Source organism: Trichosurus vulpecula, chromosome 7, assembly GCF_011100635.1.
Source record: "Trichosurus vulpecula isolate mTriVul1 chromosome 7, mTriVul1.pri, whole genome shotgun sequence".
Taxonomy (NCBI): domain Eukaryota; kingdom Metazoa; phylum Chordata; class Mammalia; order Diprotodontia; family Phalangeridae; genus Trichosurus; species Trichosurus vulpecula.
This window is the reverse complement of record NC_050579.1, coordinates 133,407,516-133,421,248: the sequence shown is the minus strand read 5'-3', so window position 1 is coordinate 133,421,248 and position 13,733 is coordinate 133,407,516. Positions and strand designations below refer to the sequence as shown.

The window sequence follows — 13,733 nt, the reverse complement described above, 5'->3', positions numbered from 1 at the left end:
TTCAAATCCACTAATCTCCCAAACAAACCAAAGACAAAGAGAAAGGACCATTATACACAAAATATATACTGTGGCCTTTTTCAAAATACCAATGTTTTTTCCAGGGATACCCAATATCTGTATATCACAGAAACAATCTTGGAATTGTCTATAGATAAAATTAATGGCTGTGAGTTGACTAGCATCTTATCCGTAATGAGTTGAGCACAAAAATTGGCATAAAAGACAACATCAAGCATGTTTATCTGAAAAAGGAGGTGGGTCAATCATATAGTAAGAGAGAAAAGCAAGGGATTCACGGCCTGAGCAGAGGACTGATACACCCAAAATACTAAAAGCATTAGAAACAGGCCCAGTATATCAGGTATATCTTCTATAGAGGCTTTATGGAAATACATGTACAACAATTTCAGAGGATGAGAATAAGCAGATGGGTTGAAAAGGGGGTGAACTGAAGGGATACCCACACCTACGAGATCACTGAAGGACAGAAGGATGTTATTCTGTTTACTTCCCCGCTAGTCATGCTCAGATACCTCATTGTGACACTGGATTCTTCATGGTAATGCCCATGAAGCCTAACTCTTCACCAAATCCTAAGATGCAAAAAAGACTTCTAGGGATTGGGCTGTCATCTTACTGGCATTACTAGAGGTCAGCTTCCAGGTTTTGAAATTTGGGGCCATAGAACTTGTTTAAGAATGCATACTAATGTGTGGAAGGGGTTGCAATCTGTTCCCAGTCAATGAAGCATCCCCTATCAATGAAATCCCAGGTAGCTAAAATTTACTAACATTTTCTCAAAATTATTTTTAAAGCCAACGGTAGATAAGAAATTATTAGTAATAGCATTACTAACGTTAATTTTGAGGTCTAGGGCCTTGCTAGAACTAAATTTATGATGGAACAGCATTCTGTTTACCATTCAATGTCCTTATAAACAACTCTGTGGTCAGTCTTCTTTATCTCTGTAATTTTGCACAACAGTTAGTAAACTTACAAACTCTCCTGTACTTGACTACAGAACTTCAGTTTTAAAAAGGGATTACATTATAGGTTAACTAGATTTTCACTCAAATGGAAGAAAAAAAAATACGTTAAAAACTTTTCTACACAAAATAAGCTTTTTTCATGAATATGTAGACTAGTTGAAAGTATTACATCATAAATCATAATGGCAGCTATGTGGACACACTATATTATAGGGTGGGGTCTGGAGTAAGGAAAACCCAAATTCAAATCCAGCCTCAGCTATGTGGCCCTAGGCAAGTCACTTAACCACTGTCGGTCTCAGTTTCTTCAACAATAAAGGCACAGTGAAAGTACTTTTACATTTCTATGTTAATTTCCTTTTGCCTTATTTATTTTTATTATCACTTCCTTGTTTTCATCACTTTGGTTGCTTTTTGTTTACTAAAAATACCAATTGTTGTTCAGTCATTTCAGTCATATCCAACTCTTTTTGACCCCATTTGATATTTTCTGGGCAAACACACTAGAGTGGTTTGCCATTTCCTTCTCCAGCTCATTTTGCAGATGAAGAAAAGTGAGGCAAGCAGGGTTAAGTGACTTGCCCAGGGTCACACAGCTAGTGTCTGAGGCCAGATTTGACTCAGGAAGGTAAGTTTTCCTGAATCCAGGCCTGGCACTGTACCCACTGTGCCATCTAGCTGCTCCAAGATACCAAAATGGAACACAATTGGGTTTTATACAAGTCAGATTTTGTCTGTCCTACATTAGTATTAACTGAGTACATTCTTCTGAGTTACATTATAAAATAACCCTTCTATGAGTGCATAGAAACAAATATGTTAGAGGGAGAGAAGAAATAAAAGAAAAAGTGAGTGGCTTGGGTGGGCCCCAGCATTTTAAGAAGAAATGAACAGAATTATCACTTCTGAAAAGTGTGGTTTTCTAGGATTTTCATTTTAAAGGTAACAATGAGAGCAGACTAAAATGTATGCAAAGAATAATTCCATAATGACACAGAGCCTGCCCCCCTCCAGCTCCTACCACAGTTTATATAAAAAAAGCCTCATACCCATGTAAGCTACCACGTTATGCCTGAGCACGAGAGATTAACATTAATTTACCCTTCTTGTTTTTCATTAGCCTCTGTCACAACCTTACCATTCTTTCGATATTTTCTGAATTACTGGTGAGCAGTAAAAAACAAATACAGCAGTCATGATTTAATCAGAGACTTCACTGCAGAAACAGCCAGGAAAAGTAGACACACTTAGAATAGTAAATGAATCAAGAAAAACACTTACAGGCTCATTAATAAGAAGGCAATTAGGTCTTCTGGGAAAATCCATTTCTAAAAGAATGCCAAACTAAGCTATCTAATTCAAGTAAAATTATGTTTTGACACCAATACTGTACGGTGTATATGGCATCATAATTTCTCTTTTGAGAAAACTGACAAGGATCTCATGGTTTTTTTAAGTTTTTTTTTTTTAAATGTGGAGAACGGAAAGCAACGAAAATACTAGTAATATTTAATATGCTCTAAGTGTGAACTCTCACTTATTAAATGACTGCCCCCTGAAGAAAGTATTCTCTTTACAAACATTCTTAAAATGCATCCAGAAGAGAAGAACTATCATCTAGGACAGTGGAGCTGGGATTCTTGGGGCGGGGGGGGGGGGGGGGGGGGGGGGGGGGGGTTAGTGGTTGCAAAAAAGATTCTAAGTTTCCATCTAAGACTAAGAATCTACAGGAAAATATAATTGCTATTGGCAACATTTAAACAAATACCATTTATTGTATTTTAAGCTTCTAATATCAATGTTACTAACAAACATGTGCTAAGTCCAATTCAATCTTGTACTGCTCTTGGTTCTTAGGAATCAGATATCTTACTCTTTTTATTTTTAATTGATGACTTTTGTTTTTATATCACTTATGACATTTCCATATACATCTCCCCTCCCATCCTCTCCTCCCCTCCCCCTCCCTTTCTTTTCTCTTTTCCTCTTCTCTCCTCTCTCCTTCCCTTGTCCTTCTCTTCCCTCTTCTCTCCTCTCCCCTCCTCCTCTTCTCTTCTCTCTCCTCTCCTCCCTTTCTTTCCTCTCCTCTGTTCTTTTCTCTCCCTTCCCCTTCAATTCCCTTCCCTCCTCTCCCTTATCTCTTATCATTTCCTCTCCTCTCCCCTCATCTATGTTCTATCTCTTCTCCTCTGTCCTCCTCTCACTTCTCCTTTCTCCTCCTCATCTCTCTCCTCCCCTCCCCATCTCTCTCCTCCCCTCCCCTCCTCTTTTCTTTTCCAATTCTCTTCTCCCTTCCTTTTCTCCCCTCCACTCTCCTCCTTCCCCTCCCCACCTCTGTTCTCCCTTTCCCCCCCCTTCCTCCCCCCACCTTTCTACTCCCTACCTCTCTCCTCTCCTCTCCTAGGAACCTTCCCTTGCTATACTCAGTCCAACAACAACAGTGAAGTGCAGCCCCACAAGCTTTCCATTCCCATTAAAAGCAACTTTCTTCTTTCTGGCCCCTGAATTTGCATTTGCTTTAATATATCTGAACAGGTAAGCTATCAATAGGTAAATATTCTCTGTTTAAAAAAAAAGCAACAATCACATTCATGTTTCAGTCATCAATTAATTCATCATGGCAAATCTTTTCAAGCAGACTCGGTGTACAGCCCATACCCTGGAACATTTTGTAGTTCTGGTGAGGGCACAGACAGGAAGGAAATCACTAGGTGATTCAATAGGAAGTAGGTAGATTTGGGAGGTTGACAGGATCTAAATATGCGTTTGTTCGATGAGTCAGTTTGTTCAAACTGAGTCAAGGAACTTCATTTACCCAGGCTGCTGCTTAAACAGCTGTACATTATCCCACTGCTCCACTCTGACTTGGGGGAATTTCTGTGGCCTGTCAGCTGCTACTCTGCAAAGCAACACAAGAATGGGCTTTAGGGGAGGCCCATTAGCAGCTGCTTTTTTGCAGAATGAGGGGTGGGGAAAGGGTGAGCTTATATTTATATTTAGTCTCCAAAGATTCTTTTAACCTCAAAAGCTTAACTTATAAATCATAATGTACATAGAGTCCTGTTAACAGCTCAGTCTTTTCATCTGCAAAATGGGGGAAATAATTACCTTACCTTCAAATAAGCTGTGCAGGGATTTTAGGGGGGAGTCCTAAACTGTGATCTCCTTTACTTAGGACACTCCAGGAGAGTAAATCTTCCCAACCACTGCAGATTCGACAAATGTCCTGCAACTTAAAATCTGAGAGAGCTGCCTGAGGACAAGAGGTTAGGTGACTTGCCCAGGGTCTCGGAGCCTGGTCACACAGAGACCAGACAGGTAGATCTGAAACTCAAATCTTTCTGACTTCTTTGTATCCACTATAGTATTATATACTACCTCTCTACCAGGATGTGCTGATACAAATCAGGTATCATGCATGGAAAGGCCTTAAGTAATTATTATTCGACATCTTCTTGGCAAAGACGAGTACTCCATCTTTCTGAGCTTCAACTTCCCCACCTATAAAATGAAAGGGTTCAGTTAAGTAATCTCCAAGGTCCTTTCCAGCTATGAATCCTATGATCACATATTATCCCTCAAGTAAAATAATTTATAGGGCAGCTAGGTGCTGAAGTGAATAATGCTGGGCCTGGAGTCAGAGACCCCTCTTCCTGAGCTCAAATCTGGCTTTAGACATTTACTAGCTGTGTGACCCTGGGCAAGTCACTTAACCCTGTTTGCCTTAGTTTCCTCATCTCTAAAAGGAGCTGGAGAAGGAAATGGCAAACTACTCAAGTACCTTTGCCAAGAAAACTCCAAATGGGGTGACAGAGTCAGACACAACTGAAAAACAAAAAAAAAAATGTTTTATACACCTAATTAACTTAGCTAACTCATGTCCCACATAATAGAATAATGACTACTGAAAGGTAAATTCTAACAATTAAATGAGAGTATGTAATTTCTGTTTGGATTTATTTCTAATTGATTTTTTCTTGATAAGAAAACATGCTGCAATGACAATCTTACTAGAACCCGGATTCCAGGTGGAGAGCTGTAAAGGCTCTCCATTTAAAAGATCAGCAAAGGCCCAAAGAAATGAATTCACTGGACTGTGGCCATTCAGATAGGAAGTAGGGGAACCAGGGGCTCTCCTTATGGACCCAGGTAGCATTCCACCACCCTAGGATGCCTCCAAATTACAAATACCCTCTCTATCAGCTCCTTTAACTATTCTGAAGTAATAGCAATAAAAAAACATGGATTATTTCACTTCAAACTGCTAAATTTGTTCCTATAACAATTACAAGTGACAAAATGAGACACTTCTGGTTTTTTTTTTCTGGATTACCAACAGGCAATGAAGAATGCCAAAAAATTCAGCTCAGTGTAAGTGGATTAATGGCAATGTTCCACAATTCAGCCCCTATGATGCTTATATCCCAAGGCTTGTTTTTTTTTTCCCCAGAATCTTAGCACTTGAACAGAAGAGAAGGCGACAATCTTTTTTTAAAAACAATTCATCACACAAGTTTTATTTCCAATACTGGAAAAACTGACTATAAATCAAAATAATTGCTCAAGCACTTTACTAAAATGTTAAAGGAAAATGAAGGTACCACACCCACCAACATGCTCAACATGGTAGTAGGAAAGCTATTTATGTAGCTATCAAACCATTTTACATTAAAGAAATCCCATTTTCTTTAGACCACTTCCTGCAAAAAAAAAAAAATCAGGAAATGGATTTTTGGTCTCTGAATATCTCCAGAATCAGATTTCTTAAGGACTGCTTAATGAACATAATAAATATTCAAACAAAGCAATAAAGTTTTCCAAAGAATATTTTGAAATTATTTGCTTCAACAAGTAGAATTTTTTTCAAGCTACCTTTTTAATAAAGGATTTTAACAACTGATTCCATGTTTTTCCTCCCTGCATGAAATACAAATAAATAGTTATTCTGTGAAAAGCAAAAGATCAGAAGACACAAAGTTCAAAAGTCAATGATACCAATGTTAATCTATTACGTTGATTTGTATTTTGATATGAAACATAAAACACCATAATTTTACGAATAGAATTTTCATAATGGTGACATCTAGCATGTGGTTTAATGAAGAATATGCAGTGATAAAAAGCACTACAATATTTTTAGACAAAAGGAAAAGTAATATATGGTGTAGTAACAAAATAAGACAACATGGGGCAGGGGGAGAAGGAAAAGGGAGAGCAAGAAGAATCTTAGAAATGAAAGCTGGTGGAATGGATCTAACCTTAGGACAAGGTCTATCTAAGAGGAAATTTTTGATTTACTGAATGAATGAGGTGTAGCTTTTAAAGAGATAAACATAGGATTCTTCCCTCATTATGAAAATAAAAAGTAAAAGACCATCTAAACACCTCTCCTTAAAGAATTCCATTTTTTTTTTATTTGTACTTTACAAACAACAACAAAATAGAAGAATCTATAAATTCTCTAGGTTGTTTCCTGTCTGTCAGCCTTCCTGCATTCCTCTTTCTTGCCACCCCCTGAAGAGCAAGCAAGGGGAATAGGAACAGGAAAACAAAATACAACACCCAAAACATGAATAATCTCTAAGGTCTTTTTCAAGTCAAATCCATGTTTTTATAAACTTGGTCAAGCTTTTCTATGGCTTCAAATCATAGTAAATATTACTTAGTCCTTATGCATTTACTAATACTTTCAATAACCCAGGAGGATACTGGGACTAAAAATATTACTAAGCAACAAAGCAAGTTTCCCTAAATATAACTACCACATGGTGGCTATGCATGTAAAAGTTGATAAACCAAGTGTAATGTGACAGAAATTGAGACATAAAGTTCAATGGGAACATGACTGGCATTAGTAAATGGATGTAAGTGAGTCTCATTTTCAGTTAAAAAAAATGTGCCCAGGACCAGAAGTTTTCTTGGTCCCAACATAAGACAACGGTTTTTTGTCACCCTAACGTACACTTAATAAGAGAGAAAGAAGAGCTGTCAGCACCATACATGCTAATGCCCCAGCACCAGCCAGATCTGTTTGTCCCCATCTGGTTAGGCCAGACACAAAATGAGGTTTTACATGGACTGAGAAAATCAACAAATGAAATTTCTGTCACATAAAGCATGTGGAGAGTTGAGAGTTGGTATATGAGCCATTCCCAGGAAACATCCTGTGCTAGCACCTTTGTTGACATTTGTTTTGATTTTACAAAATTAATGCACTGAAGAGTGTTACTAGATGTGCAGAAAATTAAAACAAAGGCGAACTGTAAGATAAAGATTTTTATGTTTGTTTTTACATATAAAACAGGGTAAGATAACAGCACAAAAATGCAACACTTAGAGGCGGGATGGCTAAAATGAGATGCAAGAACTAGAAGAAAACTGGATGCATATTTGCCTTGTAGTATGACATGAAGCTATACTCAAAGTAGTATCTTGAGCTGCATGCAAAGACATACATCACACTAGAGAGACAATGGTCCCTCTCTAGGACACTGATAAGACTGCATCTAAAATACTGCATGTTATGCTGGACACTAATACTGAAAACTGAACCGACAGGAATTCAGAATAAAAATTACTAAAAGAAATTGACTTGTAAAATATATTCAGCTTTAGTAGAATATTTAAAATGTCAATAGAACACTCACCTACTTGCTCAGCACAAGTAGTGATTTGCACAAGGCTAGTAGGTATAAAAGAATACCAATCTCTTTCTTAGAAATGACAAAAATTGTGCTCTAGTCTGTATGGGTGCTTGTGGGTAATACTGACTAAAAGCAACAACTAGTTGAAGGTGAAAGACAGAAAAAAATTATTTCCCATGCCGAGTGACACCTGGTGACATTTAGGTTCTACTCATTTGATCATTTCTAAAAATATATGATTTTGCAATTCTGTAGCACTTTATAGATAGTACACAGCACTTTACTAATTTGATACTTAACAACAACCCTGTATTGGATCCATTTAACAGATAAGGAAAGTAAGGTACAGGGAGAGCAAGTAACTTGCCCAGGGTCAGTAAGTGGACAGATATGATTAAGACCTGAGCTCTTATGACTGCTTAGGTTTATGATCATCCAGGACACTGCTTCTTCTGTCCACAAAAATCACTACGCTACGGAACCTAATGTGAGGAGATGTGGTTTCTATGTACAGATTCATCCTTGATTCACTGAATAATCTCAACAAGTCACTTAACTTCATTACACATCAGTTTCCCTAACTATGAAACAGGTGTTGCTGTTTTAAGTGAAATATGGAAAAATGAGAGTGTGTGTTCATTTGAGCTTGACACGAAGGTCTATTTAAAATGAGCTTCATTTATAGCATGTCTACACTTCAACCAATCACAAAATTCTTCAATATTAAATAACTTTAAACTTACAATCTATCACGTTTTAAAATGCATAGACTGGCAGCAGCTTCCACAGCAGTAATGCTGAATATCAAACCTTCCACTTGCCTTCTGGGTATACTGCATAAAACAAGACTTGTTTGAAATGAGCCACAGACTATAATTTCTTGAAGTAGAAAGTTGACCCTTGTGTATATAATTTAAAATGCGTACAATAGTAAGCAATCTTTATAACACTAATACTACCTTACATCTGTAGAGCACTTTACAAACTATAAGGTGCTTTTCTAAAAGGGCTTCCCAAAAGAATTGCCTGGTCTACCATTTAAAAACCTAGTAAAGAAAAAACACCATAGGCAAAAACTCCACATTGACATAAAGACCTCACGAACTAATATGCTTACTATGTTTCTAGTATCTGTGTTTTTGCATCAAGCTTGACACAGAATTTGGAATTAATATTAACAATAAGCCGTACCAAATTTCTAATAGTCTCAACTAAAGCCATTCTTAACAAAACAGACTTTTAATTTCTACAACTGGGCCATTTAAAGACTCACATTAAGTAGGAGATTATATGTAAATCAATCTTGTATCATACCTGATGCAATTTTCTTTATTTACAAAACTTATGTCGCACAGTCCTGTGAAGATTACATCCATTAAGGAAGCACATCATTTTAGTTTAGTTCAATATAACGTCAAACTTTTTTTTTCTTAAACAGAAAAGAACATCTAGGCATATCCTATCATAATTACTCAACTAGTTGGAGTTCACTGTATAAAACAACTTATTCCATCTTTTATTCATAAAGATAAAGCTTGCAAAAAGATACAAAGGGTAAGGAAAATACCAGAAAAGCAAAAAGAACATCTACTCAGGTCAGATGGGGTCAGATAAATGTTTATTATTACTCTATCCAGATCATTATCCAGTCATACCCAGACTCTACTCAGTCTACATATTGATGGAAAACATCTAATGAGTTTCACTGTCTTTTAACTCCTGGACAAATCAGCCTTCAACTGGTCTGTTCCACCATTTATTTGCCCCTTAGTACAGCAATGTACAGTGCATTACTCAAAATGTATTATTTTTGAAAGCAGTTCAGATATAATTCACAATTAAATAAATAAATAAATATTCGGTGCAAAAGACACCACAGAGAAAATTAGGATAATGTTAGGGTTGGTTGACTAATCTCAAAACTTCTATAGGAAGCCCTCTGATAAATCATGTAGAGATATCGTTACTGCTTACAGTAGACAATCTCCTCTCTCGATTTAAAAGCATTCTTCTGAAGAAAAAAGTAATATTTATATGCTACAAGAAATGTGTGATGGGGAGGAAAGCTCGTTTTCTTTACTACTGACTGTATCCTGAGCTGTTGTAACAATAGTGGTTACAACTCTTGACTACAGGTAGTGTAATCACTCTACTAGCCAGGAGTTCAAACTTTCAATTAACAAACTCCTTGTCTTTTCCAGCTCAGGCACTCAATGCAGTGACAAACACTGTGGCAGAAATCAATACTCCCTCCAACTTGCCTGCATAGAATGCCTTACACATCAAGAACAACTCCAATACTAATAGTCATACTAAGTCAAAGATGCATGCAGTAATGTTTACTATAAGGAGAATTAAATTCTATTATCAGATCATTCATCACAGGCAGCAAATGCATTCTGCATATATCACCTACATGGCTAACATTCAGAACAGTTTTTATTGCAAGCGTTGTATTTCATAATCTCTGCCTGACTGCACTGCATACACAGCACATGGAACTACCTGAATTTTTCTAGCCTGATTCCCTTTATAGATTGGGGGGGGGGGGACGCGCAGTTAGGGGAGAAGGAGAAAATAAAGCCATACTCGTGAAACCTTCAGGCTGAGGATTTTTCACCTTCCAGAAAACTGGACAATCACAACCACGTGCGGAAACCACCAATTATAAACTAAGTTAATTATCCATCTCCAGAATAGACATGCTGATAACCTAGATAGCTGTGAAGCTTCTTCCTCGCTCTATCTTCTCCATAATAACTTGGCCACCTCTGTGTCTCCATCTGCACAACCAACCAAAGCAGCAGATGCAGTTCCCAGCGAAGTGGAGCTGTGGGAGCCTGGCCAGCCAAGTTGCTGGGACTGGCGGGTAGGAGCCACAGAGCCCCACTGCACGCCGCCATCCACCAGGTGAAACTCACAAAGCTTCAGATGAGACACAGGAGGCAACCGACAAAAAGTTACTTTATTTGGGAAGGCGCCAGTCGCACGCGAAGGGGGGCAGGAACCAGATCCGTTGGAAGGGACTGGGTTCAAGGGCTCTCTTTGGCTTGAATTATGAGCTAATATGTTTATCTTCCTGGCGAGAGGAATTTCATTCCGTTCCTTCCCCCTCCCCCGCGCCCCATCACCTTGATCCTCCTTCTGCCTGGTTCCAGTTGACCTTAGCAGCGCAGTAGCCGGATTCCTAAAACCTACGCCGAGCTCCCCACTTACGCGAGGGCTCAACCTTGCCCAAACCTGGCTTCCATGAAATATGACTATTGTTTCCTCAAGTCATGTTTCGCACACACATTAAGACTGGGTAAGAAAATCAACAATACAAAGAACAGGAGTAGCTTAACATTACTAGGCAGGCTGCTGAGGGGCAGGAGAGGGAGGAGGAAGGGAAGAAAGAAGTTAGACAATAGTGGCAGGTTCGATCATTCCCGGGACAAACACTACCTGCCAGGGAAAGGAGCTGCACATTACTTGATCCGCCACAATAAGGAGGCCGGCTTACCGGGGGGGGGGCGCGGGGGGGGGGTGATTTTTTTCTTTTTAAATGAACAAATATCAAGTATCAACAAGAGCTACAGAGTATCCTTTGAAGAAGTCCGGAGTACTTTTGCTCCCCCTTACCCTACTAACCCAGAGCGAGCCGGACTCGGCGGCTAACAATCCCTGGAGGAAAGGCTAGGCAACCGCCACACTCCAGCACAAGTACACCGAGACGCTGCCACCTATGAGTGACCTGAACCCTGGTCTGGGAAACCGTCCGAAAAGAAACAATGGGTTTGCATAACGAAAGTGACCAGAACGTAAAGTGCCTGTCTGGCTCCCCTCTCCTGCTTCACGGTTCTCAAGAACAAGAAACTCGAGCAGAGTCCAGGGCTTCCCAGCACCTTTCCCGGACCCGGGACACAGGGGCTTCTTCCCTCTCCCTTCCCCTAGCCCTCCAAGGAAGCCTCTCCTGCCAGAGCACTGTCGGGAAAGGAGGAGGGGAAGGAGAGAGACACGCGCCGCCACTATACAACTTACCTGCGGAGAACTGGGCTCGGGCAGCTCCCGGGAAAGGCCACGGGGCGAGGAGCACGAGAGCCACGAAAGGAGGCAGCGCCCACGCCGCTGTATCCATGTTGAGTTGGGGAGAAGTTTTCCAGCCTCTTCGCAAATTACACCGCCCCCCCCCTCCTCCGGTGGAACCCCGGAGAGGCGAGACCTCGCGGGCCGAAATCCGGCCTCCAGCAGCACCCCCCGCGATCACTTTCTTTGGGCTTTTTCGCAGACTCCAAACTAGCTCCGGGGAGCTGGGGCAACCTTCGTCCCGGTGCGGCCGCGGCGGCTCTCCATGCTCCGCGGCGGCAGCGGCGACTCTTGTTAGTCCAGAGTTACTTTGGTGGAAGGCGGAGGGAGGGAGGGATTGAGGGGAGAGGGGAGGAGCCCCGCGGGGTGACGTCTCCTCCTCCGTTTTCAAACACTTCGCAGGAATGTGGGACTCCCGAGCCCAGGCTGCCCGGCCGCCCGCGCCTCCTGCCGGAGAGACCAAAGCCCGGCATGCTGGCCAAGCGGCACGGTCCAGAAGCGTCGGTCCTCGCGTCCGTCTAAGGGGTCTGTCTGTCCGTCTGTCTGAACGGCAATCCCAAGCCCTTTTGTTCGGCTGCCTGGATCAACGCTTGTGTTTGTGGGGCGCGGTTGGATTGGAGGCAGAAGGGGAGAGAAATGGCAGCTGGCTTTTCTAACCTCGACAGCGGTAGCTGGACTAAAGAAGAGTCCTTGAACATCTGCCCTCCTGATTCAAGAGGTCGAGAAGTAACCCTGCTTTGGCAACTGGACAGTCAAGAAGCATTTCTTAAAGGTCTACTGTGTGCCAGACACTGTGCTAAGCGCTGGCGATACTAAGGCAAAACAGCCCCTGCCCTCAAGGAGCTTCCATTCTAACAGAGGGTGGAGATAACGCGCCACCAACTGTGTACAAACAAGATAAATTTTGGGTAAAGTGGAGATAAGTACTGAGGGAAGGAATTGGTATTGAACAAGATTGGGAAAAGCTTCTTATAGAAGGTGGGGTTTTAGCTAAGATTGTATAGAAGCTAGGAGGCGGAGATGAGAAAGGAGAGAGCAGATTGGGAGCAGTTTTTTGGTGGAAAGTAGGGAGACTTGAGGGAATGCTCCACCTCCCCACCCCACCCCCTTCAACTCCTTATTCATTATTTATATCATCTTAGAAATGCATAATAAATGAATGGTGCTGTGTCAAACCAACTCTCAACTTTTATGGCATAGGAAGCTGATTTGTCTCCTTTCTGTTCGGCTCACTTTTGGCACTTGCCAGATATGATGAGACATTATTTACCTTAAACAGAAGTTTTGAAATCTTCCAACTCTCCCCCGTCCAAAGAAGGCACAGTACCCTCTTTCACGTAGATCTAGCTTGTAGAGGTGTAAAAGGAAGTAGCAGGAGTAGCAATGGATCTTAGAGGTTATCTAGTCCAATCACAAGGTTAACAGTGGAGGAAATGGAAACCCAGATAAGTTGTGACTTTCTCAAGGTCAAAAAGATAATCAATGGCAGAGCCAGATTTTGAAACCAGGACCTCCGACCCCAAACCAGCAGTCGTTGAAAAAGTCTGGCTTACCAGTCATTGACAATATCGTATAGTGGTTGTTCAAAACACAAGAAACACCTAGTGGGAAGATTTTTCCACCTACAAAGATGCTTCTTTCATCTAGATGGAGACTAATGATACTGCAGAATGATAATAAGAATACTTGACAGTTTACTCTTCTTTAGCAGCCTGAAGTGTTTCACTGAATACCATAATCACTTGCTTTCATGCTAAACCTGTATAGTGTGGAATTAATTCAGTGGTGCTATGTATGGAAGGAAATAGCAGAAAAGTACATAAATGTATTGAAGAGAGTTTTAAGTGTTTTATTTCATATTCTGATGGACCTAAATTGGTTTTATAGAAATACAGAAAATGAGGTGGTATATATTGACCTCCCTCACATGTTCAGACACATGTGGCATTTAGAAGTCAAGAAAAACTTGAAATTCTATTAATTCTATTATTATTACCTAACATTTTATACTCTGAACCTTTCCTTTAACCAA

The 13,733-nt window shown here is 40.4% G+C and overlaps 1 protein-coding gene across 3 annotated transcripts in view; it reads right to left on the bottom strand.

Moving 5' to 3' along the window:
* The window catches only part of PTPRK (protein tyrosine phosphatase receptor type K), a 732,727-nt gene extending 720,720 nt beyond the window's left edge, over positions 1-12,007 (bottom strand). For all 3 annotated transcript variants that reach the window (XM_036768513.1, XM_036768511.1, XM_036768512.1), the window contains exon 1: positions 11,657-12,007. In XM_036768513.1, coding sequence (XP_036624408.1) covers positions 11,657-11,753 — 97 coding nt within the window. In that variant the 5' untranslated portion in view covers positions 11,754-12,007. The remainder of the gene's footprint in view (positions 1-11,656) is intronic.
* Positions 12,008-13,733: the final 1,726 nt, after the last annotated feature.